Below are 24,049 nucleotides of genomic sequence, written 5' to 3'. Positions count from 1 at the left end.
TCATCCTCCTTTTTGCAGTAGACATTTTTTCTTAAACTTACATACAAAAATTGACTTATCATAGTTTTTACACATAGAAAATCGACTTATCATGGAGTTCCCCTCTCCTCTTAAAAAAAAAATTAATTTCTTTTTTTTTTCAATTTACGCTTAAAAAAATTTGCTTATCATATTTTAAAAAGAAAATGGAGCCCCCCCCCCCCTCCAACCTTGGGGTTGGAGCATGTAATAAATGGAAGTGAAAATAAAGAAACGATTGAACTGCTAAAGAGCTGAAGGATTAGAATTTTTTAGATTTTGAGAATTATCCTTTTTTTTCTTTTTGCTTGTAAAGATTTTTTTGGTGAGGCTGCCATCCACCCGCCCACCCACCCCCTTTAAAAAAACGATGCTACGTTAACGTTCCTGGAAATTAACGTTACCGTAATTAAAGTGAATAAAATGTTAGCATTCATCCAAATGAGTGCAAGTTCCAACTGTTTCCTATATCTGAAAAAATGTCCACATTCTTTAGCTTTGCAAGATTTGAGAGGATTTTCAGCTGATTTACAATAACTTCAGTTAGAGTAATTTACCCTTATTGGGACGTCAAAGTTCAAGTTGGTTAGGTGTTGTTTGACTCTTTAAAACTCCCATGAGAAATTAAGGTACGCGAAGTTTACTGTTTTATTTACTTAAAAAGCATGATGTTCTTAAAATTACACATCGTATATGCTTCTCAAAAGTTTTACTTTGATTCTCGCGAGAACGTGAGGTTGGAAACCATTTGTACTATGAATTGTGGGTCAAAACTGACGCCGAAAAAATTGATCGGATCAATGTGTAAACCTTTGTGACGTCACTTGATTATTTTTGATTGAGTGTACTGAGGTGAACTTTATAGGTAACATTGAATGTATGTTGTATACATCGTTATTGTTCTTATTTTCTTGCTGGTTCTCGTGAGAGTGTGAAGTGATAAAAATTGCCATGATTACTTGGAACTACTGGGACGATTAAAACAATGCATTACCGGTCCGATTTACTGACGCCAATAAATCCATTGAATGAATGTGCAACTAGTCCGAATTTTCTATTCACGCACGCCTTGCCGGTAGAGCTCATTTCGCGCTGCACTCGCTATTACAAAATATTTCTCAGTAAAATGCTATGAAAGGAAGTCTTCAGAGCTCTTTTGGCCCCTAAATTGAGGAACCAACCCCTGTTTTGATTTTAAACATATTCTGTTCAACAAGCGTTTAGAAACTCGTTACCGTTCTTAAGCTATCTGTCAAAATATTTGTCTTTTTTGAGATATAATAAACGATCAAAGTTTTAGACTTCTAACCCCATAAAATCCTAAATGACGTAACGCTTAAGAAAACATTTCTTTGAAAATTCTTTATAAACATTCATAGAAATCTTCAAAGAACATTTCATTTGAAAAAAAAAATCAAAATTGTAAAATTTTGAAAATTAAATTTGAAAAAATTCCAAAATTTTCTTATTTGGGGGATAAAAAGGGACGAATGTTTATTATTCAACATGAACTGCCAAAGGTAGATCTATCACGGCTAAAAATTTCAAATTTCTACCTTCAACCATTTTTAAAATATTTGCTGGACAAAATATATATATAAATATCCAAAACGATAGGTATGCATTGCTTTAGATACTGACTTCTATCGGTGAAATTCCGTTGGACATTTTTGAGATATTGGTTTTTGAAAAAAAATTGTTGAAAAAAAGAGAAAAATAATAGGATACCTAACAAAAACCATAATTGGAAACGGAAGACCTTAATAATAAGTACCGTCGACAACAATAAGTATGACACATAAAATATATTAGTTTTGTTGTGGGCGACGGCTGCGGACACATTTTCCTCTTCAAAAAACTATGAGAAAATGTGCCATTTTTCATCATTTTTGACTTAATCTTAGAAATTTGCCAAAATGTTAAAGTCATAATTATTTTTTGAATCAAGATAAAAGTGTATAACTTGGTATTTTATATACATACATGTTCAAGATAGCATATATGTATTTTCATGAGATTTAAACCACTTTTGAATTTGAGGGCAAATATTAAAAGAAACTGTACCTTTACATTGACAATATTATCAAAGTATTAAATATATTTATCCGAACTTCTTGGGGGTTATTTTGGCATGAAATATGAAAATTTCGTTATTTTTAATATCTACTGTATGGTTATTCGATGCTTGCATATTGTCCGATCCATGGTAAAATAGCTCATTTCTGCATTAGATTCGCTTTATTTTCTATGCTTAAACAAATTCCCTGATTTTCTTTCAATGATTAAGCAAGAGGAAATCAGAAAATTAAAAGAAAAGAAGTCCTCAATACCTGTAGCCATATAGAAGTTTTAATTAAAGCCATCTAGTGAACATAAATCAACAAAAAAAAATCAATAAAACATCGTAAAGAAAATATAAAAATAAAATTGTGGCCAATTTTTTGTAGAGGCCAAATTTGAGTCAAGGCTAATTTTCTGAGGCCAAGTCAGGTTTTAGAGTATGCCGAACACAACCAAGTACAAGAGTCCCAGGGGCTACATCGTTCACCTGATTGTCTAATTTTGGGCCCAAATGTTGTCGGAGTCAGTGCTTCAATATTTTTGTATTTAAACTATATCAAGATGCATTAATTGTGGTGAATTCGGAACTTATGTGTCCGGGTTGGTTTGTTTTTTATTTAGTTCATCCGGTGTTTACATGTGCTCGAGGCACTTTTGCCCAACTCATTTTTTATGTACATTTACGCACTACGGAGTAAGTATTTTGTTTAGCATTGTACAAAACATTTACACCCAGATTACCAATTTGCATTAATGTAATTCTGCTGTCATCCCTTTAGATGTCAGTTCATCTTCACTAGGTTTATCAAAACATGTGGAAGGCATAATGTAAAACATGGAAATTTAGGAACATTGTTAATTACATGCTATTAAAGGTCATATGAAACGATTTTTAACACTATGATTTTCTCTCATAAATATAAAGCTTGGTATAAACAAATGTTAAAATACGTGATGTAAGATTTTTTTGCCTTTGCATTTCTGAGAAATAACCGTAAAAACTGATCACCTGAAAAAATTCTTCCCCGCTTATCGTTCTTGATTTTGTGGATTTATGACGTCACACAGACCCACCGATGTAAACAATGCATCAAAACTAGTGTAATTATACAGAAGTTTATCGATTAAATTTGAGTAATTTCTGCATACATGAACGTGTCTTTCTTTTCAAATGAGATCATTTGATTTCGTAGTAGCCTACAGATGACTTAGTTTTAATTGGTAGTCATAATGAATAAATCTAATATTAGCTTCTCACCAGAGTAAAGATCCCGTACTGCAGTGGAAATGCAACGAAAGAAATGCTCCAACATTAACAGCTGATTAAGGAATTATTCTTATCCTTTTGAAATAGAAACATCATTTTCTTCTTCGGTACGTATAATGATTGAGCTACATTTAAAGGGAATATTAAAGCAATATCTTTAGAAAATAATTTGTGTACACGTGTATTAACGATTTATTAAATTAGATCGCGGAAATATGGCATTTAAGGATTTAGAAATGTATCGGTAAAATAAATCGGTTGTTTGATAAAAATAGTTGTGAACGAATGTGAAGATAATCAACAGATTTTTATTAAGAACAAGCATCAATAATGATAAAAAAAAAACGAAAGAAAAAATTGCGGAAGAAAGTGAGATAAAAGGGATCTGTGAGTAAACACCGCATATACACGTTTCAAAATCAAAACATTAATTTGAAGAAAGTTTTCTTAGACTAAAATAATTTTAAAATGGTAACATACATGTACATGTATTTGTGAATTTGAAAGCGAAACAAACAATATAATCGTGAAGCGAATGAGGCACCACGAGTTGTTTAGAAGAAAAAAAAATCTTAATGAATTGCATGAACGTGCAAATGGGAAAAACGATCAGTTATTTTTGAATTTGTCAATTTCATTAAAAAGATCGAAATAAAACATATATAAATGCATATATTAAAATCATATTATACTTGCATGTGGATCTATGAAGAAAATCATTCATTCTCCGTGCAGTCTCGAAACTGAATATGTACACGCTATTAAACGCACACGATTTTATTTCTTGAGAGAAAAAATACTGACGTGGTTGATTATTGTATAATTATACAAGTTTTTATATAAACTAGTATTTTTTTCTTCTTTTAAAATGCTGCAAAATGACATGGGTATTTGTATTCACAACATAGCTTTATAGGGCTATTGGGTCTTACTGACGTCATAAGCAACGGAGGTAAGCCGCGTAAGTCAATGTTCCTTTTCCCGATTAAGTGATTTTGATCGACTGTGGCGCTCACATTTTGCATAAAATATTCAAAAAACAATGTCAGTCTTATTAAATAGGCACTTATGAACTCATTCCCGTATATAATTCAATATGGTCAGGATATCGTTTCATATGACCTTTAAGTCACACTAGCAGAATGTTACAGTTAATATCCTATATGTTCTTACAAGTTTTAACTGTTATTTATATCAATCTGAGTTATGTATAAGCCCTAAACCTTTCCATGATAAAATTTTCTTTATTTGGCACAGTGTAAAAAATAGATTGGACTTGACATGGTACAATTTTCTGTAACTTGTATTTGTACTTTTGCAGTTTTCACCCTCACTGGAGGAGCAATAAACACTTTACTCAAGGAGAAGGTTTAGTTGTTTATCGGCACATTCATTCATAATATTAAATGTACATACACTTGTACTATAAGTGTAGAATGCGTACTTTAATCCACCTGAAGGTAAGCTGCAAATCTATTTGAAAAGGGTGTTTTGTCAGTAATATCTTAATATAATTTATAAGATACTTGGCCCTGGCAGTGCAAACACAAGAGGTAGTATCGACGTCCACCACCCATTGTTGTACTTATCTTTGAATAATTGTGCCTATCTTCAAACTAAATACAACATATCAACAAAGGATTTGAAAATAGATACAATTCAATTATACCTAGGTTCAGTTCGTTTTGAGTTATTGAAAATAATGAACGCCCCCCTGGCGACTTGAACATTGAGGGAAATACACATGCAGAATGTAAATATCTTTAACGAAACCATTGAAAAACATAGGTAACAGATTACAAAGCTCACCAAATGAGGCATCACCTGTATGAGGTATCATCTCTTTGAGACAACCTTTCTCATATTATATGACAATCATCTTAAAAATATTTATGGATACTGTTTTGACACAATATTGTATATCATATGTTAAAACAGTTTGATAATTGTAAGATACAATGTTTATCAATACAATAACATAAAATTGTATCCTATAAAACTATAATATATATATCATATGATTCAATACTGATATATATTATGATGCAATATGATATTGCAACATATGATATAACATTGTATCAAAATATGATATTATATCATACATTATGATATGGTATTGCATCGTGTAAACATCAATGTATTTGATCACATAATACAAAATCATAATAATATAATACATGATACAATATAGTATCATATCATATGATAAAAAATCAAATCACATTATACACCACATTTATTTCGGTAAGTTCTTGAACAAAAACACAACCAAAGCGTCCTGTTTTCATTGCGTCGCCAGGATGAACTCCTTGATAGCTAACGTAATTTGCAATTTTATAAACTATACAGCTATGTGTTTTTCTTCATATTTGTTATCTAAATCTTTGACAAAATCTTTTTAAATCAATTTTTGGTAGTAGAAATAGTTATATTAAAAATGCTAAAAAATGTTCGAAAATAGGTCACTGAAGTGTTGAAGCGAGGGGCTGTGTCAACAATTGTTCAGACCGGAAGTATTTGTTAAAGCATCACCCGTTTGATAAAGCAAAGGTTTATCAACCAGGTAATATACACCAAATAAAAAAAACCTTTTACCTCCTGGTTTGTTCGAGGAGTCTTATCAAAGTTGTTGTTTGTATGCCCAATTTCCCAGATTTGTCAGATAATGGATATTTTTATTTGACAAAGGCGGAAATGGTGATTTTTTTTTTTATAAATATTAAAACATTCAGACATATTTATGTAACACATAAATATATAACATCACATATTAAGGGTCATTAATATAAAATACATGGTCACTGTCTTGAAACATATGAATTAAGCTATATTTAGGCGGGTTAAGAAAACGTGACAGAGGGCTAAGCTGGCTGAACCCTCTTCACGTTTTCGATCCCAGCCCAAATATACATTGTAGCTTATACTTCGAGACATTTATGTTTATTCCACAATATAATATCAATTTTACGCATCAAACAAGCTATTTTCAACAAAGTTCGCTGAATATCTGCAGTTGAAACTATTACACTATGGCGTAAAATAAGCCAAAAGATGTCGTCACAATACAAATAAAACGCTGCGCGAAAGCGTGCGTACTCGATCGTAAAGTTATTATGTTTTACCTGATTTTTACACTAATTCGCAAATCCTCATATCCATTATGATAGCTAACCGTCGCATTGCGCGTCCGTTGTTTACTTGCCTTGACTGACTGCCTAATATGACGTCACCTTGTGTTGGAGTCGAGAAAAGTTATTTACGTCACCGTTTACGAATCAACAAATAAGAAGCGATTAATTGACATAGAGGGAATATAATCTAAATATTATTCCTAGGCGGTCAATATTAAAAAATATTGACCAGTCAATATTTTTCCGACGAGCTAATATTACAATTATTGACTATTTGTTTATATAGAGTTATAAAGTAAGAATATACTACTGAATATAACAATATTATATATTACACTATCATATAAACAATATAGTTTATTTTTACATCATAATTTATATGAAGTAATATTGTATCATATCAAACAATAGTGTTTTATATCATACAATACTACATGTACACCATAGGAATCATGTAATATCATTTCACAACAAACACATCTAACGAACAAGTTTGAGCGAGGTAGGAGTTTTTTAGCATCCTCGATAATGGAGATCAGGCTATGTATCTGAAGGTTCCCCTGTCATTCATTTATATTACAGTAAAATCAACTATGCAAGTTTGAAATAGTACTATTATCTATTAAACATATGACCTGTTTTAAAAAACTAAACCCCATCCAGCATCCGAAACTTATGGCTAAGATTCAGCATTCAAGCCTGTCAGGTGCATGAGTATCATAAGACGCATCATCCATGCAAGTTGGTGAAGTTAGAACCAGTAAAAACTAAGATATAGTAATCAGAGGGCACCTGCTCTATAAACTTTAACCAGCTCTTTAAACCTTAACCTCATCCAGCTGCAATAACCTATGGCTCAGATTTAGCATTCAAGCCTGTCAGGTGCATCAGTATCATAAGACGCATCATCCATGTAGGTTTGGTGAAGTTAGGACCATTTATAACTAAGATATCGTAAATCGTAATCAGAGGGCACCTGCTCCAAAAAATTTAACCAGCTCTACAACCCTTAACCTCCTCCAGCAACCGAAGCTTATGGCTCAGATTCAGCATTCAAGCCTGTCAGGTGCATTAATATCATTAGACGCACCATCCATGCATATTTGGTGAAGTAAGTATCGTTAGTAACTTAGAAATAGCTATCAAAGAGCAAATGCACCATAAACTTTACCCTGCTCAAAATACCTTTACCTCCTCCAGCTTATGAAATTCGTGGCCAAGATTCAGCATCCAAGTCTTTCAAGTCCGAACGTAAGTCCAGATGCATAATCCATGCAAGTTTGGTGAAGATAGGACAAGTAATAACTTAGATACCGGACCTGCAACAGAAACCTTAACCAGGTACGGACGTTGACGCCGGGGGTATAGCATAATCTCCCCCCCCCCCATCTTCGTCTCGGTGAGCTAAAAATATTCTGTATGATTGAGTAAGTAACCACTCTATTTGTTAGATTATTAAACAATCATGTTATTTTAGGAGTTTTTTCTTGAAAATACTTGAAAAACGTGTCATAATTATAAAGCCAAACAATAAAGTTTATCTAAGATGCAAAATGTGATATTATATTGCAGGATAAACAAAATACATGATAGCTGTCTTTCAGTATAAGCGATGATATGGGTTCGAACACGCGAAGAGGGCTCGGCAAGCCTCACCCTCTGCCACTGACGTTTTCTTGCCCTCGCCCAAATTCAGTGTTATTTCAAAACAGTTACTTCGTATTATATATATACCTATCTTTAATTCATAGCATTTATACCTATCTTGAATTCAATTGTACCTACCGGTATCTTCAGATGAATTAAAGATATGAATAATTGAATTAAACAAAAATATAGGTATAATTCAGTCATTCTTATCTGGAAAAGAAAGAGAAAATGTTGAAATTCACGGAAGGGGTAGGGGTGCTCCACTGAATTCGGAGTTAGATATCATTATATTATGGTATAAAGTTTACAGAAACAGCGTAGTTTGTTTACAAAAATATAAAAATGTAAACAAAAACGTAAAATAAAAGCAAACAAACGAAACAAAAAAACATACCAAAAAAAAAAAACAAAAAAAACCCCGAACACCATTACCTCAAAAAATAAATGGGTTTAACATTTGAAATGGTTGATAAAACAACTAAAGGTAACATGATTAAAAGCCATAGAAAATTACATTGAAAAAACACCATCCAAGCTTTAATGATGACATTGAGAAGACACCATCAAAGTTTAGAACCCATGAATAACAGCTGTGCTTCAATAGTTGATAAGATTATCAGAAAAAAATAATCATTCATTCAAGTTAGTTACTCCTTTAATGATTATATTCAAAATGGTCGTCTTTTGAGCCTATGACACAAGGCTAAGGTTAAATAAGGACAACGAAAGTTGCCATTTATATTTAGTAAGTACAAATAATTTCATTCTTATTAAAAAAACATATCAACAAAGAAAACAGGCTAAATATCTCATAAAGAAATAAGAGACTCACAGATTTGCGTACTGGCATTAAGCCTATTCGGTGTAGAGTTGCACGTTCAGAATGTTTATCTGTCCTATAGTCCACTGATAAACGCCCCCTGCAGATAACGTTATCCAAACAGCCCGATAACACACCTTTCTACCAGCTTCTTTGTAGTTAGTTATAGTCCCCATTTTAAAAGTAATATAACCTAATCAATAGGTATGTCACTATTATCTAATCTTGTTTAGTTTAAGTTCTGTCATGAACAGGTTTAGATGCCTATGAACCCTAATGCTTACCTGCACATACCTGTTTTATGAAGCAGCGAAAAAAGGAAATATTATGAATCTAACTCCTTAATTATAAGTCTATGTCGACAAAAGCATAATATTTTTCTAGTCTATTTTTTGCTCAGATGTTAACATGACTACATTTTCTAAATATTTGAATACTTTAATTACTAAAACTCGTAATCATTATGCTTTCTCTTAATATAACTAGAAATATTCCCATATGCCTAAAATACTTAACTGATAATTCAAAAACTGGCAAAAATATTCACTGATATGCACACACAAGGCAGTAAAATCTATCCACTAACAAGATTGATGATTATAAGCTTTTTGTATGAAAATGGTTAATTCAAATGCTTTAAAAACTTGAATGGGATTTTTATTGACAGACATTGAAACCACAAAATACACCAACCGACAAAATGTAAGTCTGTGGGTTGGTTCAATTCCACATCCAGTCCAAAAATGTTAAGTCCAGTTTGGTGTTGAACAATAATTGAACAATAATTTATTTAAGCGTGATCGTATGGTTTTTTACAAAGCAACTTTCAAATTCAAATCTCAATCTCTCTGACTGACTAGCATCTCCAGAACGCCAAGCCGTCTTCAATCCCTTTACATAAGCATATTTATCATCATTCACACAAAGATAAAATTAAATCAGATCAGTTCTGTCCAAGTGGTATAATCATAAATGATTATATTATCATTATAAACAATCAACACTTCACACTGAACATGATTTCTATATATTTAACATAAAGCGACATCAGTTTCGTAGCTATTATCTTCTGAATCATGTGCATAGCCCATGTTTCGCTTGACGAAAATAATGACGCAATCATTTAAACTCTCCTTGGTCAGATGAACTTCCTAGTGACACACCTTTCGGAACATCTATATTAAGAAGTAGAGTTAACTGATCATTTCCTTTACCGGCTTGGAACACCACAACAGTTATTGAACGAAAAGTACAAGATTTATATAACTATATAGAATCGTTTAATTGCTGAAAACAACAAATCAATACTGATCAATATAACTTCCACCAACAATAATAATCAGTATGAATTAATTAAAGTTATAGGCAATGACCACCAATTATAATCAATAATCGAACTAAAACACAATCATGATAAATGAATGTCGATCAAATTTCTCCTTAAAAAAGGAAATCACTGGACAAGAACAATTTTGTAAATATATTATTAAATTTTTGTAGAAATAATAATATGTATTTAATACAAAAGTCGATTGGAAAAAGGAAAATTTACTACAATAATTCAAGTGTGGTTGATTACTGTATTAGTAGTATTGATTTTTTGAAACATGTCATTGATTTTTCTGTTCTAGATTTAAGCAAGTTATTTCTGATATACATATGCCACTATTGTGTGAAATACAAATGTAGTTGCAAATACTCAGAAGACTGAGAAAGTCTTTAATTCTGTTGATACTGATTCAATTGAAAGGTTTATTATTGATTTATCATGTACAAAAACAAAACTTGGGTTGCTGAGAAATCGGTTACAAAACCATTGATATGCACGACTATGAAAGAGTTCTATCCTCTATATATACTATTGATGTCAACAATTTAAGCAAAAACATGTAGATGATATCTTTACAAACACTGCTAATTTACTTTTAAACTCCGCTCAGAAAACATTTGGCAAAATAAAAATTATTCAAAATCATACTAAAAAAAAAATAAAACAAACGACTGGTTCGATAGGGAATGTTTTATAGTTTGTAGAAATATCGAAGATCAAAACGGTTATATAGAAAGTATGGGTCAATCATATTCAAGGACGAGGTTTGGGAAAGTGAACTAAACGTAATTATAAGAAAATCATGGACAAAAGCATGAAACAGTATTGGAAAACTATAATGAAAAAATAAGAAAACTTAGGACCAATGACCCAAAAAACTACTGGAAAATAATAAATAAAAAAGTAAATAATAAAAAATGTACGTTAATATTAATGAATTTTATGAATATTTTTAAAATATAAATAAGGGTGACGTAGAAAGTAACGAGTTTGTACCACACATGGATTCAGATGCAGATGAAAATTTGGATGGTGTAATAACTGAAGAAGTTAAATAAGCTATAGCAAATTGTTAAAATAATAAAAGTGCTGGAAGCGATTGTATTTTTAATGAATATATCAAATCCTCGCCAGTCTTATGTTATCCATTTATGTTGGATTATTTAATATTGTGTTTGAAACTGCAATATTACCCGAAGCTAGGATTGTGGGTAATATCCTGCCTATCTATAAAAACAAAGGTAATGATATTCTCCCAGAAAATTATAGACCTTTCATTCTTCTTAGTTGCGTGGGTAAATTATTTACATCATTATTGTCCAACGATTAAATACATATTCCGATCAACAAAATATTTTGAATGATAATCAAGGTGGTTTTGGATCAAACTTTTCTACTAACGATAATATATTTACTTTACATTCTTTAATTGAATTATCTTTCATGTTAAAAATGAAAATGTATTGTGCATTTATAGATTTTAAAGCTGCTTTTGACAGTTTATGGAGAGTAGGACTATGGCAGAAGCTTATACAAAATGGTATTACTGGAAAATGCTTTGAGTTAAGATGTATTCTGAATGTAAGTCGAGAATTGCTGTAAATAATAATTATTCTGAATATTTTCCATGCAGAATAGGAGTTCGTAAAGGGGAAAATTAATCGCCATTTTTGTTTACTTTATTTTTAAATGATGTAAAATCCTTTTTGATAACATCTAAAACTATTTGTGTTTCTACAAAATCATATGAACAGAAGCTTGGGATATTGTTTAGATTGTTAACTATTTTGTATGCTGAAGATACAGTTTTACTCTCAGAAACACCTGAAGATCTTCAAAACCAACTTAAAAGTTTCCTACTCTATTGTCAAAAATGGAAACTTGAAGTTAATATTGAAAAAACAAAACAAAAATAGTTATCTTTTCAAAAGGACAGATGAAAAATAATGTTTTTTATTACAATGGTGAAGAAGTTGAGATTGTTGAAAACTCTAAATATCTTGGGGTTATATTTTCATCATCAGGTTCCTTTATTCAGACAAAAAAATGTGCAACTGAAAGAGCAACTAAAGCTATATATGGGATTCTAAAAAATGGTAATAAATTGCATCTTTCTTAAAACGATCAGTTGCATTTGTTTGATAAGATCTTAGTTCCTATATTGTTATACGGCTGTGACGTATGGGGATATAGTAATGTTGATATAATAGAAAGAATATGTGTTAAATTTTGTAAACTGCTTTTTTTCCTTAAATATTCTACTCCAAATTACATGATATATGGAGAATGGGGGAGAGTACCATTAACTGTACAGATCAAGACAAGAATTATTGCATATTGGTTAAAAATTATCCATGGAAAACAGTCAAAATATTGTTACTTAATGTAAAGTTTACTTTATATGCTGTATATGTAAATGGTGAAGAATCCAAATGGCTAAAGAACTTGAAATAAATTTTAGATTACAGTGGGTATAGTAATATTTGGATGAATCATCAAGTAGTTAATGGGGACTGGCTAATCAAAAGTTTAAAACAAAAGGTAACAGATCAGTATCAGCAAAACTGGGAATCAATCTGCAATAATTCTTCAAAAGGAGTTAGATATACTTTGGTCACTAATTTAGACTGTAGATGCCAACTGTATTTTAATTGTAATTTAAGTAGTTATATAACCTAAGTTTTGGCTAGATTTCGAACTTCAAACCATATTAAATTAACTATTGAGGCTGGTAGGTGGAATGACATTGAAAGAAGTAACAGATTATGTAATTTATGTAAAAGAGACATTGGAGATGAATTTCACTAAATTTTGTGTTGCACTGTGTTGAAAAACGACAGAGAAAAGTTTATACTAAAATTTTATCTTTTTAGACCAAATATTGTTGAATTTTGCGAGCTTTTTTCCTCAAACAATGTGAGCTTATTAAGCAAATTTATAAGTATTGTAAACGAGAAGGCTAAACCTCCTGGTTATTAATTCCGATTTATTTATCTACATTAAAAAATTGTACATATTTACTACATATTTGTTGTAGAGAACCATTATAATTGTTCATTTTATATGCATATATTTGTAACATTTTATATGTTGTTTATTACAACCAAAGAGATAAAATAAACTGTTCAACTATTGGTCAATGTTAAAAGTTCAATATAATTCAAATATAATGTCCAGGATTAAATGTCAATTTTCACATAAACAGGTTTAAGACTATTATAAAACACATTATAAATTTACACAGTCATGAATAGTTCACAATAAAGTTTTTCGGTCTCACAGAATAACATCAAGTTTAAGTAAGGCGAATTGGTGATCGTATAACGCTTTTACGGGATTGATCGGGATTATGTCTACGTAATTTATAGTCCATGAATTCCAATCAAATTTCACAATCCTCCAGAATTAATTTCAAAAATATAAAACTTCACACTATTCACATTATTTTAAAGACTCATCAAATACACAATATTTGATTATTTTGTAAATTTACACTTACGGCGCGGATGGCGAGGTGACATCTCGCGGAACACCTGCTGCGTTCCTCTATTTCTTAGACTTTTCTTCTAGGAATTTACGACCCATTCCGGGTCCAATCCGTAACATTCATGCCATGGTAAATCAGAGTTCCTCCCCTCTTCGATCATCTGGCGCGCTTATTCTGCGGTTATCGATCCAGTGCTGCGAACATTGGTAGGAGCTCCTAGTTTTCCAATTCGTCTGGGTTTCTCAGGGGCCGGAGTATAATTCACCAAGAATTTCATTTCAACAGTCTCTTTAGAGTTTCGCTTCCCAGGATTCACACGATGAGAACAGTCTCTGCCAGAACTGCCTTATTTCGGTCACTACCCCATAATAAATAAAACCAAATACTTCCCACCCAAGGTGATTTTTCCATATGTTGTAAATTACTAACTACTGGCAATTCCGCCATAGTGTGTTCATAGGTAAAACCTTTATATCTTTTAAATTACCAGGAATCTTAATGTGTCCTATATCTGGATATTTTAGGTTAATAGGATCCCATAGTGTATATGTGTCTATGTCGTTAATAAAATTCTGAAATATTATCAAATTCAAAAACTTTCAAAGTCTTACAAATTCGAATCTCAATCTATCTGCCTGAAAAGCAGTTTCCAACATCTCCAAAACGCCCCGATTATCTCACTCTTTCTACATAAGCTTATATATCATCATTCACAAAAAGAGAAAAATAATTCAGATTAGTTCTGCCCAAGTGTTACCATAATAAAAATTATATTATCATTATAAAAAATCAACACTTCACACTGAACATGATTTCTATATATTTAAACTATAATGACATCAGCTCTGATGCTTATATCCTCTGAATCATGTGCATAGCCAACGTTCCGCTTGACAAAAATAATGAAGCATTCATTATAATTTAATGTTAAGTATAGGCTATCGAAGTGCTGAACATATTAACTCCAATTTCAATATTTCAACCCAAAATTCCAAACTGATGATATCAAATAATAGATGATTAGATTCCGTATTGCAAATTATTGTTCATCACTTTTTTCGACTACATATAATTTTAGAAAATGGCAAAACGGCTGTCTGGTTACACAATCCTTGGTTAGTAGGACCAGCCTTTCTTCTAGACGAACATGTTTCTACACAGGAAACGCATGCGTTACAGAACCCAGATGAGCACAAAGAAGTTAGAGCTGAGGTAGTTGTCTTAAAAATTAGCGTGAGGGATCCATTTCATGATCAGCTTGGAACTCAAGCTGGCAAAACATAGTTGAAACTATTGCTCACCTACAACACATAGCTCAATCTGTTAATGGCGCGGATTGTTCAGAATGGCATGCATGTTCCAAGTGGAAGACAGTAGATGCCTTTCAAGCAGCTCAGAAACATCTGCTTGTTGAAGTTCAACAAGAAGCCTATCGGAATGAAATTCAGTGTCTCCAAGCGGGGAAATGTCTATTAAAGTCCAAACTCTCTCCCTTAATTGGTGCTGACGGTCTCTTGCGAGTAGGAGGTAGACTGAGACACTCACGTTTGACAGAAGCAGAGAAGCATCCTATCCTAATTTCTGGACGTCATTATATTGCAAAGCTTATTGTCCGTCATTATCACGAGCAGATAAAACACCAGCGTCGACACATCACAGAAGGATCCATTCGTTCAACAGGGGTCCGGATAACAGGAGCAAAGTCATTAATGTCCTCTGCAATCTACAAATGCGTTAAATGTCGGGAACCTATAGGAAACCTCGGTAATCAAAATATGGCTCACCTTTCATCAGACAGACTGGAACCGGTACGCCATTTACCAATGTTGGTGTAGATTGTTTTTGCCAATGGCAAGTTTTAACTAGGAAGACACGTGGAGGTCAAGCGTGCAGCAAAAGATGGGCATTGATCTTCACGTGCCTTACAATTCATGCAGTTCACATAGAGGTATTGGAAGAGCTGAGTTCTTCAGCTTTTATCAACGCCTTGAGAAGATTAAGAGATGGACAAGCTACCTTGTACACCCGTCCAACCGCTGATTTTGTTCAACTGCTACCATGTTATTATGTATACATAAGAAATGTAAATATGTAGTGATGACGTTGTCATCAAGCGGGGATTGGTCTGTGCATTGTTAGAGTAAGAGTTATCTTTCTTTAATTATTGATTTTTCATTTTAGAACTCTTTTGTATTTTTCGGTAATATTGTCATACGAAGGCCAGTTTGTTTATGCGGTTGAACACCGCGCTCTGTGTTTTTTGTAAAGTTTAGCCTACTACAGAGTAAATTATGACTAAAACTTGTTTATTATTCCTTAAAAAGATGATTTTGATATGTCCATACCTTCTTTAGTAGCTATAATTAGTTTTATGTGTAATAATTGAAGTTTTCATATTGGAGTGTTGTCGTGTGCAACAAATGTAAACATAGGCTTGTTTTCATTTGAACAACTTTCTGTGAATGATTTGCTAAATTTGATGGCTTTGAGCTTATATTTGTGGTTAACTTTATTTCTAAGTGTTATGCTGCAAAATTTTATTTCCATGGAAGCCCGTAAGTGTCATAAGCTTATAATGTATAGTGTTAGTTTTGCTAACTTTATACCAAGTATCACTTAATAACATTAATGAAATTTAATTTGTATGAAATTCAGTGTTTCATTGAATCTTTTCTTTATATTTCAGTCTTTTACCAAACGCAAATAAACATACACATTGACAATCATCCAGGGAGTTGTTAATTTATGTCAGAGGTTAAACATTCTGTACAAGACTGGGCCAAGGCGTCCTTACGTGATAGAACCCATTATATATATCTATGGTTAAATTCAAAAGAGAAATATTATTATATCAGCTCGATACCCAAACCTGTAATGTATAACACATCATATTTGACCTTTATGCAGCTAAATACAACATTTCCTATTACTTACGTATTTTACGACTTTAAAGGATTTATGTAGAAAATAAAACATTTTTTGAAATTCTATATTTAATTAGGGGAAAAGTAATCCCAATACTTATATTCAATTCGACAGCAATTTGAAGACGAGGTCAAGAGCTTGTTTAATGTTTTTGGAGAGACCGGGGGCATTCTAGATATATTTCATTGGACAAAACTGGCCAAAACTTCGAGATTTGGTACTTTTATCCTTCATATTTCATATGTGGTTTTTACTTTACATGTGCAAAGAAATCTTTGTAAATGTTTTTTCACTTAACATAACATGGCCATACCTGCCATTTATTAATGCAAAATAAGGTTCCAAGTAGTTGATTACTTAAACCAGATCTAAGATTCGTCAACAATAATGCTGCACATGGTTTAGTTCTTCTTTCCTCGGATGATATTAAGTTGGTCTCCAGCAAATACGTGATCCGTTCATCAAACTGATTATTTGTAATACCTGTTAGATTGTAGTAATTTTCACTTTCCATTCCATGTGGATCATCAAAATTCAGTTTCTTGTTCTGATTTTGTATTGCTACCTCCCTGGTTTGTCTTAAAACTCCAACAATGGCGGTCCTGTTCACACTGGAGACAGAACTGGTTTGTTTTAGCAAATGCAATGCCCAAATGTTGAGAAAAACAGAGCTCCCGTCAGAAATACAATGTATGCTCAGGACAGCATCTAAAACCATGTGGAACAAATGTTTATTTTTGGATTAATACATTTTCATGAGTGTTTTCAGGAATTAGAACTATCTTTGGCCCTGGTTTTATTTGCAGATTACACAGTTACCAGGACTCGTAGAGGTGCTTGGAATGGGCAGTGTTACTGAAAAAGGACTCTTAACACTCTTCTTTGATAATTTCTTTTGTGTTTTTGTTGTTTTCTCATGGCTGTTGCAAATCAAATCCCTTGTGGATTTTGTTTCACACAAGTGAACACATCCTACACATCATGCTGTCACCATAAACATCCATACGGTGTCTTCTCTTGATGAAGTCTGCATGTTCCTTCTTTATCCTGTATCTGTCCTGTTGTGATGTTCTTTGAGAGCACAGCAATCAGGTGTAGAACTTAATCTAAAAATATATTAAAAAGTCGTTAATTACAGGCATTTCAATTACCGTACAAGTATAAAAATGCTACATATGACATATGTACATTTAATATCTGCAATGATGAAAGAACTTTCTGCAGAAATTTTTTAAAGAAATACTATTTAACATCTTTAAGATTCCTTCAAACCCCGTGACCTGTACTTTTTTTGGAAGTGCGATACAACATTGCAAATTCAACATATTGTTTTAGCTAAACTGTGTATTGATTCAAGTGTATTACTTCGTAGTTACGAGGGTTTGTCATATAACTACCGACCCCAAAGAATTGGGTTCGAGTCCGGCAAGAACCTTTATTTTCATTGACTTGCGCATTCTAAAAAATTAACATTTATCAATGTCTGTGGAAGAATCTTAATTTTTGATAAAGAAAAAAAACCTGAATTATAAAGAAATTAAAAAAGGATTCAAACCAAATATATAAATCAAATCTTGAAAGGATTGCATGTATTAAACATAATTGTTATCAATGTAACACTCAGAATTGTGTTGAGGTTCTTTATTACCACTATCAACATATATACATAAACTTTGACAGTTCCTAAAAATTGAAATATAAATCTGTAATATTGTGTATATGTATATACATGTTTACAATGTAAATATCATAATTATACATGTATTCTCATTACTCTTTATTGCTCATTTACCTATATTATTACCACCCTTTTTCTTTGTCTAATAGATGTAAGTAAAGGTTTTTCTTTTCTCATTCAAAAACTTTAAAAATTGTATATCTTAGTATTATAAGATTTAAGAAATGAATTGAATAATTTTTCTATTGATCAGCGTATTAAAGGAAAAATTGTAAGAAGAAGAGCGTAATTTATTGTTGATCAGTGCGTTGCGTAGAAGAAACAGTGAATTCCTCTTTAGATGGATCACCTAATTGGATGTCTGACGTCACTCTATCTAGTCCCTACTTTCGATATAGATTAAGAATTACTCATATCATTCATACAAATCGCATAGTCTACATCAGCATTTTAATAAAATGTTTTTAAAAAAGTGCACATAATTTCTTGTGTTATGTATTTTGATAAACATTGTCACTTTTTGTACTAAGACTTGTGGTAAGAGACTGTTTTAAAACGTTCAAGGAACCTTTATACGAGAATATTAAAACGGTATGCACTTTGGAGATAGGGACTTATTGAACACTATCGGATTTCTATAGAAATATAGGAGAAAAAGTGTAATTTTTTCAATATTTACATCTTCTGTCTAACTATTTTTTTTAATTTCTTTTAAAGAAATCTAATTGTATTCATACAAATCCGAATCATGATCTTGCCAGTTTTGGTCATTTTTTCTGCATTTACTCTATTTTGATTTTTTTTTTCATTTTCAGAAATCATTCCAATTTGGTTATTGACCATTCATTAAGTAATTGGTATCAAATATACTTAATTTTTAAAAATAAATATAACACCCCTGCGAATGTGTTCGGAATGTTTTCTTTATCGTTGTTAAGTATATAATAAATCCAGAGGTTCTCGAATGAAAGTTCACGAGACTTCACCGATGTTTGTTCAGTTCCTGTGAAATTTCGAGCGGAAATATATGTGTTCGGATAATATTTTCAAAATACGTAAGTTCTGGACGTTTTTCATATCATATCCTACTTTGATTTATGTTAAAACATAAAAATCTTTCAAGATATTTTTTTCACCATCTAGCAGTTATTCAAATTAAACGATGATATTCAGAATAGAGTTATCGTTCGTGTTGAACCACGTGTAGAGTGGTTGAAAATATAAACATTGGGTTTCTTAAAAAAAATCATAGCCATGTTTGATGCTTGTTGTATGCAATACCATGTTTTTAAAAAAAATAATGGGTATCTGTTTTGCATAAGTACGGAAGCCCGTTGGTGCCACTAAGAAAAATATTTTATCTGGCGGGCGCCAGATAATTATTTGGCGGCCGCCACTTAATTTTCTGGGGGCCGCCACATAATTATCTGGCGCCCGCCAGATAAAACCTGACTTCCTGATGCGCGCGCATGTTTTAATGGGAGCTTTTTAGGGAGTTGTGGATACACTCTAATTTATTAGTTTTATTAATTATTTCTGAAACTTGACATTAAATATCAATTGCAGAGCTTATGGTTTTGAAAATCTGGTTAAGTTGAATATATAGAAGACTTTGTTAGAATCTAGAATGATTTTTATAATACTTTGTGCCTTGTAATATACATGTTTGTTGTAACACATGGTATTTAAGAGTTGATTCTGAACTTTTAAAACTGAACTAAACACCCGTTCAGGAAATCTTAACGTTAATAAACTTTAACTTGAGAGGAATGTTATGTAAACATGTATAAGTAAAGGAACGCATTGCCTTCTATATGTTATGTTTTAATTTTGGTATAAGAATTTACCAACGCAGATTAAAGTCAGCTTTATTGACCACGACAGCTAGCTAGTACATGCAATATTATCACGAGAGCAGATCCATCTATGACTGTGTTGTTAAACTCTTATTCCAAATAACATGAAAGGCAGTACAATAAAAAAAATATGTCGATATGCAACTTATTTATGTCGACATGCGAGATGAATATGTCAACATGCAACTTAGTTATGTTTACATGCGTGATAAATATGTCGACATGCAACTTACAAGTTGCATGTCAACATAACTAAGTTGCATGTTGACATAAATATGTTGCATGTCAACATATTCATCTTGCATCTTAACATAACTAAATTGCATGTTGACATAAATAAGTTGCATGTCGACATAAAGAAGTTGCATGTTAACATAAATAAGTTGCATGATGACATCAGTAGGTAGCGTATCTAGCATCTTGGATGTCACATGTTGACGATATTTGAGATTTTTTATAACTCTTATTTGATTGCAGTTTTCTTGTATGTCAACATAGTTATGTTGCATGTTGACATCTTTATCTTGCATGTCAACATATTTATCTTGCATGTCAACATAATTAAGAGAAAAATAACTTGCACACAGGAGGCAGAGATATGCCACAATATACTTGGAATAATCTTATTGTAAAAAAGAAATATTTCTAACGTTAGATGCCTGTGTTTGTTATCGGTATACAAATGTTAACTTTGTTCGGTGATTCAACAGTTTGAGAGTTTTCGGAGTTTCCATAAACCCTGTATAATAGATACCGTCCGACTTATAGATTTTCCCTTTGATCACAAAATAAATAAATATAACGATTTCAATTATATACCTAAATATAGTTGTTTTGATTTTCCCGGTTAGTTGTAGTTTTTTTTAATTTTTCTTGGGGTCTTATTTCACATAATATACCGTTGTGTCAATTTTCTACAATTATGAAGAACAGTCCCGGTCGGGATTTAGCAAAATTATGACAAAGTATCAGGCAATTACAAAAATCCGAACTTTAGCATACTACATGGAGATTGAAACAACTTATTCAAACTCATAATTTTTGGAACATAATGGAGGAAAACGTGAACAATTACAAATTCAAACTTTCAAGACCCTGCCTTTCAGTACTCTCAGTACTTTGATTTACCCAGGGGGACTGTGGCCGATCACGGTCTTTTTATTGTACTGCCTTTCATGTTATTTGGAATAAGAGTTTAACAACACAGTCATAGATGGATCTGCTCTCGTGATAATATTGCATGTACTAGCTAGCTGTCGTGGTCAATAAAGCTAACTTTAATCTGCGTTGGTAAATTCTTATACCAAAATTAAAACATATAGAAGGCAGTGCGTTCCTTTTCTTATGTACATGTTATACAACAAATTCCTCTCAAGTTAAGGTTTTTTAATGTTAAGATTTCCTGAACGGGTGTTTAGTTCAGTTTTAAAAGTTTAGAATCAACTCTAAAATACCATGTTTTACAACATACATGTATAATACAAGGCACAAAGTAATATAAAATACATTCTAGATTCTAACAACAAAGTCTTTTATACATTCAACTCAACCAGTTTTTCAAAACCATAAGCTCTGCAATTGATATTTAATGTCAAGTTTCAGAAATAATTAATAAAACTAATAAATTAGAGTGTATCCACAAGTCCCTAAAAGCTCCCATTAAAACATGCGCGCGCATCAGGAAGCCAGGTTTTATTGGCGACCGCAAGAAAATTATGTGGCGGCCGCCAGAAAATTATGTGGCGACTGAACTTTTAAAACTGAACTAAACACCCGTTCAGGAAATCTTAACATTAAAAAACCTTAACTTGAGAGGATTTTTTTGTATAACATGTACATAAGTAAAGGAACGCACTGCCTTCTATATGTTTTAATTTTGGTATAAGAATTTACCAACGCAGATTACAGTTAGCTTTATTGACCACGACAGCTAGCTAGTACATGCAATATTATCACGAGAGCAGATCCATCTATGACTGTGTTGTTAAACTCTTATTCCAAATAACATGAAAGGCAGTACAATAAAAAGACCGTGATCGGCCACAGTCCCCCTGGGTAAATCAAAGTACTGAGAGTACTGAAAGGCAGGGTCTTGAAAGTTTGAATTTGTAATTGTTCACGTTTTCCTCCATTATGTTCCAAAAATTATGAGTTTGAATAAGTTGTTTCAATCTCCATGTAGTATGCTAAAGTTCGGATTTTTGTAATTGCCTGATACTTTGTCATAATTTTGCTAAATCCCGACCGGGACTGTTCTTCATAATTGTAGAAAATTGACACAACGGTATATTATGTGAAATAAGACCCCAAGAAAAATTTAAAAAAAACTACAACTAACCGGGAAAATCTAAACAACTATATTTAGGTATATAATTGAAATCGTTATATTTATTTATTTTGTGATCAAAGGGAAAATCTATAAGTCGGACGGTATCTATTATACAAGGTTAATGGAAACTCCGAAAACTCTCAAACTGTTGAATCACCGAACAAAGTTAACATTTGTATACCGATAACAAACACAGGCATCTAACGTTAGAAATATTTCTTTTTTACAATAAGATTATTCCAAGTATATTGTGGCATATCTCTGCCTCCTGTGTGCAAGTTATTTTTCTCTTAATTATGTTGACATGCAAGATAAATATGTTGACATGCAAGATAAAGATGTCAACATGCAACAGATAATAAGTGGCAGCCGCCAAATAATTATCTGGCGGCCGCCAGATAAAATATTTTTCCTACGTGGCACCAACGGGCTTCCGTACATATGAACTAAGTATATCAAGACATTTTCAAGAAACATTCTGCATAAAATAGTATATTCTGTTTCACTATTGACGCTATTACTAGGTCAGGCGCGGATCGAAAAAAAAAAACCCTTAAGGGGGATCTCTGCTAAGCATGTTAAATGTTGCAACAGCGGAAAAAACTATTGCTTTTTATTGTCACATTTATTTCTAGAATACATTTTATCCAACAATTAATAGAGATAAAGTTTAAAATCAATAAACTTTTAGATTTGATATTTGATTACAAGTCCCTACTGTAGATTCTATGAAATAGGCTACAAACACGAGGCACGATTTTTACTACGAAACTGAAAGGGTCAAATAAAAACACGTGGTCTAAAATTCAAATGACAATAACATTCGCAGGGGTGTATAAGCACAAATACATTCGTCGACTACTTTCAAATGAATGAACATGTTTTAAATACATATTTTATTAAATTATAATTCATTACAAATTGACTCACTGAATTCCTAAAAAGTTTTGAATGTTACTTAAAAATCTTAAGTTAGAAGAATATTAGGAGTTAAAAAAAATTGTAAATATTTTTTTCTATTCAAATATGATTAATTAGTATTAAATGTATGATTATATTTTATTCAATTTATTGTATATTGCTGATAAAACTCTGTCTCTTAGTTAATAATTGAATTAAAAATCACATGTGTCCAAATTACACGTACAAATAAGAAAGCATCCATTTACGTTGTTTACATTCACAGATTAAAAATGAAGTAGATGGTTTAAAATTACTCTTGGTAGTAGATATACTACAGTTCTGCTATAATTGAAGTATGCTCTTTTATTCTTTAAATACAAAAGAAATCTTTGCACTCATTTACGCAGATTTATTGATAGCATGAGTTGTTCGGCTCCTTAGAATTAATCAACTTCCGGTATTACGATCTCTAAATGGTTTTTTACCTTCGCTTGACGCCATAAAAATGCATTTATAAAAATACTGGCTGTTCCTTCTATGCGACGTTCTGATCAACAATAGCGATAATTGATGTACCTTTGCTGACTGCAG

General features: G+C 32.0%; 2 protein-coding genes across 2 annotated transcripts in view; both read right to left on the bottom strand.

Annotated features, from left to right (window-relative positions):
• LOC105334403 (protocadherin Fat 4) overlaps positions 1-9,041 on the bottom strand; it is a 124,624-nt gene extending 115,583 nt beyond the window's left edge. Inside the window, exon 1 of the mRNA XM_066066161.1 lies at positions 8,963-9,041. Within this exon, the coding sequence (XP_065922233.1) occupies positions 8,963-8,980 (18 nt within the window). The 5' untranslated portion in view covers positions 8,981-9,041. The remainder of the gene's footprint in view (positions 1-8,962) is intronic.
• An 8,083-nt stretch (positions 9,042-17,124) lies between these two features.
• The window catches only part of LOC105346939 (protocadherin Fat 4), a 41,073-nt gene continuing 34,148 nt past the window's right edge, over positions 17,125-24,049 (bottom strand). The window contains exon 28 of the mRNA XM_066066160.1: positions 17,125-17,798. Within this exon, the coding sequence (XP_065922232.1) occupies positions 17,735-17,798 (64 nt within the window). The 3' untranslated portion in view covers positions 17,125-17,734. The remainder of the gene's footprint in view (positions 17,799-24,049) is intronic.

Source organism: Magallana gigas, chromosome 7, assembly GCF_963853765.1.
Source record: "Magallana gigas chromosome 7, xbMagGiga1.1, whole genome shotgun sequence".
NCBI lineage: Eukaryota > Metazoa > Mollusca > Bivalvia > Ostreida > Ostreidae > Magallana > Magallana gigas.
This window is presented reverse-complemented; position numbering and strand designations above follow the sequence as displayed.